Source organism: Ciconia boyciana, chromosome 2, assembly GCF_034638445.1.
Source record: "Ciconia boyciana chromosome 2, ASM3463844v1, whole genome shotgun sequence".
NCBI lineage: Eukaryota > Metazoa > Chordata > Aves > Ciconiiformes > Ciconiidae > Ciconia > Ciconia boyciana.
This window is the reverse complement of record NC_132935.1, coordinates 152,691,404-152,696,919: the sequence shown is the minus strand read 5'-3', so window position 1 is coordinate 152,696,919 and position 5,516 is coordinate 152,691,404. Positions and strand designations below refer to the sequence as shown.

At 46.1% G+C, this 5,516-nt stretch overlaps 1 protein-coding gene across 9 annotated transcripts in view; it reads left to right on the top strand.

Annotated features, from left to right (window-relative positions):
- The window catches only part of EPC1 (enhancer of polycomb homolog 1), a 68,340-nt gene that overhangs the window by 16,967 nt on the left and 45,857 nt on the right, over nt 1-5,516 (top strand). The window contains exon 1 of one of the 9 annotated variants that reach the window (XM_072854592.1): nt 163-566. The exons of 6 other annotated variants lie outside the window; for them this stretch is intronic. In XM_072854592.1, coding sequence (XP_072710693.1) covers nt 414-566 — 153 coding nt within the window. In that variant the 5' untranslated portion in view covers nt 163-413. Of the gene's footprint in view, nt 1-162; nt 567-5,516 lie in introns of those variants that run through there. 2 more of the 9 variants (XM_072854595.1, XM_072854598.1) reach the window with 2 other exon arrangements.

The window sequence follows — 5,516 nt, the reverse complement described above, 5'->3', positions numbered from 1 at the left end:
CCCCGTGCCCGCTGCCCGGCCGCTCCGAGCTCGCCCGCGCTCCCGAGCCCGCGCTCCCGTGCCCGCGCTGCGCGCGCTCTCCCCCGGGCGGCGCTGTGCCCGCGCCCCTGCGCGATGCAGTGTGGGAATGGCTGTGGCGCTGGGGTTGGCTGAAAGAGGCGGCCAGTCGAGGTTTAATGTCCGCCATGTTGGCCGTGGCGTATTGAGCGGAGCCGGAGCGGCGGAGGAGAGAAGCCAGCGCCCAGCCCAGCCGCGCCAGCCGGCGCCGCCGGGCCCCGTGTCGGAGTGCGCCCCGCCCTGCCGGGGGAGCCCCGGTCCCTCCATGAGAGCGCTCGGCGGGGTCCGGCTCTCAGCTCGGAGCGCTCTTGCTGTCGCCCCCCCCTCCCCAGCCGGAGCCGCCATCGCCGCCTAACATGAGCAAACTGTCGTTCCGGGCCCGGGCGCTGGACGCGTCCAAGCCGCTGCCCGTCTTCCGCTGCGAGGACCTGCCCGACTTGGCCGAATATGCCTCCATTAACCGGGCCGTGCCGCAGATGCCCACGGGCATGGAGAAGGAAGAGGAGTCGGTACGTGAGACCCCCCCCCCCCCCCTCGGCCGGGTCCCTCCATCCCCCCCGCACCCGGGGCCCCCACCTTCGCCTCTGCGCAAGCACAAAATGGCCGCCATCTTCTCCCCGCTCTCCCCGCCCGCCGGGGGGGGGGGAGGGGGGGACGGACCTGGGGAGGGAAGGCGCCGAGCCGGGTGGCCCCTTACCGCGCCTTCCCCCAGCGCTTTCCTACGGCCCCCTCTCCCGCCAGCCCGCGCCCCGCGGTAGCTGGCGGCCCTTCGGCGAGGCCCCGAAAGGCACAAAGGGGGTCACGTGACACCGCGGGCGGCCGCCATTTTGTCTCTTGGTTCTGGGGCCGGGCCTTGTGCGGCAGCGGCGGGGAGACGGGCCTCGGCGGCGCCGTGCCCGCTCTGCCCCACGGGGTGGCGCTGCCGAGCCGCCCGCCACCGCAGGGGGCGCTCGGCGGCGGGTGGCGCGAGGAAGTTGTGGCTGCTGGCGCGGGAGCGCGCGCCGGCCCGGGCCGCCCTCGTGGGGGAGCGGGGAGCAACGGTCGGGCCGGCTGCGGGCTCGGGTGCGGGCGGGAAGCGGGGCTCGGGGCCCCGGGGTCAGGGTGCGGGGAGCTGAGCGGGGCTCGCTGCTGGCTGCTACGGCGTTGTTTTCTTTGCCGGCATCCCCGCGCACGTGTTGCGGCGGTGTGCCTCCCCCTGACGGGCGGAGACGCTCGGGCTGCCGCCAGTCTGCGCGCACCCGGCGGGAGCTCGGGGCTGCCGCTGAGCTGGCCCAGGGTGAACTTAGCTCTGTGTTGCTAGTATAATTTATTTTGCTGCCCGAGATAGGAAGCGGAAGGGTTTCTGTTTAGTTTTATTTGAAAACCCTGGAAGTGCCTTCAGATAGGTGTGGTGTAAGTAAAATTGTGATGTTCGTTGCGTGGAAATACAAAAGTCAATACTGAAATACTGCTCAAAGTAAGAAGATCCGAATTCGGAGGCCGAAAGTCTGTTACTTCCCTCTCAATTTTGCTGTCTTAGTGGAGAATGAAACTTAACCCTTTTCCAACTTCAGGATCATTTAGTCATTCACTCAGTACGTTCCAAGATAGGTGTAACGTTCAATAGCTGTTATTGCTGAAGACCCCTACTGAAGTGGGTTATTTGTTATTTTCAGTGTTTGCAGATCTTTAATTATTTCCTTAGTATAATCAGAATCAGTTTCCCTCATTTGTGCATTAACCACAGCAAATAGGAGAGAACTGTAGAAGTACAGTTATGTAAACAGGTTTTGAAACTTCGTGATAAGGACAAATGTGACGATTTCATAGTCTTGAGTTTTGCTAGCTGTTGGGCTGCCATTGTCCTTCAAAGGTGACGGGCTGTAAAGTTCCTTTTCTTATTTCTAGGTGTAGCAAACTTCGAGTTACCTCTCTAAAACTTCAAATACACATATCTTCTTTAAATGTAGTCTTCTCTTTGTGACACTATTGCTCTAAGTTAACTGATTCTGTAAATACCTGTGAAATGTCTTCAGGCTGAATGATTTATAGAGAGTAGTACTCTTCGCATGTTGTTGTCTCCGTTCAGTAACTACTCTCTGAGGCTTTTCTAGTGTAACTGCCTACCATTTTAACATAATTCAATATTTCCAAGTCCTGTTCAAGTCATAAGCTGCTTTAAACATCCACTAAAGTGTGTATTGCGTGTGTGTGTGGGGGGGGTGTTGGTGGGTTTTTTTTATGGTTTTGTTTGGGTGGGTGTGGTTTTTTTATTTTTGTGAAGTGAAGGTGCTCAAAACTTTAGCATGGTATCTATTTAGTAGTAGTACTTAAGCAGCAGGTAGCAATGCTTGTGTTTCTTGTGACACAGTAGATGTATTCTGAATTGATATCTGTAGATTCTGAATATGAGAGAGCACACCCTTAATTTCCACTTGTACCAGAATTTTAAATTTTGTTATGTTTGCTATGATACCTGCTTGCCAAGTTTATTTCTCGGTTAAAGTGAGCAAGTGTGTGTGCATGCATTTATTTATATAGAAATGTCAGGTTGCTATCTTTCTCTTTTACTGTTTGCCCGGCAGTTATGAGTCTTCAGGCTAGAACCTTACATGGGGTAACTATGTAGCCTCCATAAACCCAGAGATAGGTGTCCTAGCTAAGGAAAAGTAGTCATGGGCGAGGGAAAATTTTTAAACATTAATTACAAGACTTGTTTCTGTGGTTAATGTCATGCTTTTGTTTACTAAATCTAGCTTTGAGGGCTAAACTTCAGAGCTGTAGGTGCAAGTAGACGCTTTCCACAGTTAAAGTTTGCTCATGCCTTTGTTTTAAATGTATGTGTACACACACACAAACACACCCTCAAGAGGAGATTTGCTATTGGTAAACACAGGTGTCTTCCTGAATCCTTTTCGGATCTTCTTACATAAAATAGTTGATGTTAAATTCCTCCCCCTTTTCCTTTCTGCAAACTTGCTAAATTTCCTTCCTTCCCTCTTGTCACCCCCCAAAGCTTTCTCTTTAGTTTTGTGTTGCTGTTGACAACAAAGAGACATGGTAGTTGACCGAAGTTATGTCAGACCTCACAGGTTTAATACCCTGCTACATTCTGTTTCGCAGACTTCATACCATGCAGAATTTTGGGAAGTTGGGAGTTGTATGTATTATGTAGCAGTTGAAGACTTGAGTTAGAAGATTTTTTTCCTAATACTTATGAAAATAATAGATATTTTGTATTATCCATTTCTTTACAAACATGGGAAAGTCTCTATAAGATTCTGGGGGAAGTGGATGGCTTCAACTAGTACGAACAGGCATTTATAACTATTTTATAAATAGAATTCTCACATTGCCTTGAGTTCTGCATAAATGTAATTTTAAATTAACACATATTTGCAGTTAAGAGCTTAAATAACTTTCCCCAGGAAAAAATGCAAAGAGATTTAATATTCAAGCATCAAGTCACAAGATATTTAAATGACTAATCAGTGTTTTGATGCACAAAAAGGAATCTATCTTGCTTCCCTTTCATCTTATCTTTCTCCGGTCCTGTTCCTACAAAGAATAAACAGGGAAAACAGTACATCTTCATTATTACAACTGGAACCTTCAGTTGAGCAGTAATGTTCTGTAAGAGTCTTCTGAAGGAAAACCAACCTTGCTAAGTTGATCTGAGTTCTAAAATACGCAATTGATAAGAGGGATATAGTAACTCTCTAAAAAAGAAGTGGCAACTAAGGGCCTTAAAGCGATAGAGTATACCTTTCTGCTTAGTAAGCTGTAACTTCAGTTAGTGGGTTTATTTGCAGGTAAAAGACTATAGTAAAAAGCTCTTTGGCACACAGACAGTGGTACTTGAAGTTATCAGCTGATACTGTGTTCTGACAGTTGGTTTAGCTCCCAAGTTTCTAGGGTAAACACATTGTGGCTGTTGCCAAGTCTGTTGCTAGATCTAAGAAACTAAAAACTATCAGGAGACATATGCATCCCTATAAAAGAAAAAAAAAGCCTTCAAAATGTAATGATACTTCTTATGCAACACTAAACATCCCCTGTATTATCTCAAAATCCTGTTTTTGAGCAAAACGCATCCTTAGTGCTGTAATTTTGAGAACCAAACAACGGAACACTGTTAATAATACAGAAATGCAGATTTGGCTAACAAGTCCGTTTAAATTCACAACTGCCTGAATAAAGAAGTAGATGGATCAGATTTGTTTATCCTTTGTGAAGGATTTTTTTTAAAGGTGTTAATTTTTGTGGCCTCTTGTTTTGTGTTTTTTAAGGGTTTGCTGCTTTTATTTTTCTTTAACTGGAAATTCAGATTCTAGACTGAAAGGAGACAGTTGGAAAAGCAGAGCAGAGGTAACTTTAGTTATTTGAGAGAAAATGCTTTACTGAAGAAATAAGACAGACTGAAGCTTTCTGAACATGTTTGGTAACTTACGTTTCAGAAAGAAAGCACGCATAGCTTCATGGGCGTCATAGATTTGATGGCCTCCAGCCAAACCAAGGAAAACTACGCTTGTTTTCCCTGCGTTTTTGTGAAAGGAAATAGGACACACACCGCATCCCCAGCCTCTAGACTCTTAAATAAAAAATAGGAACTTAGGGAGGTTTGGAGACTTTATAGATAATTAAAAAAAAAAAGATTATCCTTGTGGAAAATTATTGTGAATATAGTTTTGTGTTTTTTTCTTTAAAGAGTTAACAAAAGCCATGTGTTTGAAGCACCTCATATCAACATTTACAAGGCGTATTTAAAATGTTAGGAAGTATGAACTTAGCTGAAGCAGAGCAGAGATACTTCTAATAAAGTGCCCTTGTATACATCAGAGAAATTAATTATCTAAATAGGAAAATACGACTATGTTGATGACATTTCTACAGTTAATAACAGTCCTGTGGGTATGGGAATTATCATGGATTTGAGGTTTTTTGTTTTGTTTCTTGTTTTTTTTTTCTTGAGCAAGTTTGTTATCCTGATGTAAATGCTGATATTACTATGGCTGTACTAAGGTTTTGGATGTTACATTTCCATTTAGTCTTGTGCATGTTCAGGTTTGTATAAGTTAGATGCACATTTTCCATCAAGTAAATTTTTCTAAATCCCGGTGTCTCTGTCCTTGGTGTTGAGGCAGGGGAGAGAGTATCAAGCAGTGAGAAGTCCTGTTGCTTTATTGTATTACTCTTCTTAACTCCCTCTTCTGACTAAGCTCATGGTCCGGTGCTTAGTCTTTGCCCTCATCTTAACTCTGGAGTAGCAGCTTTCTTGTCCTGCTAGATTTCTGCCAGACTGATGCACTATATAGAGTTCTGTTCTTAAGGTTCAGAGTTTAAAATTTGAGCTTGCTTTCTAATTTTAGTTAGCGTTGCTAGTAGCAGATAGAAAAATTAAGCACCCAGAGTCTGAAACTATAAGCTGTACAGGTGTTCATTCAGTTCTTACTGTTTTCCTTTGCCTATGTGTTATGATG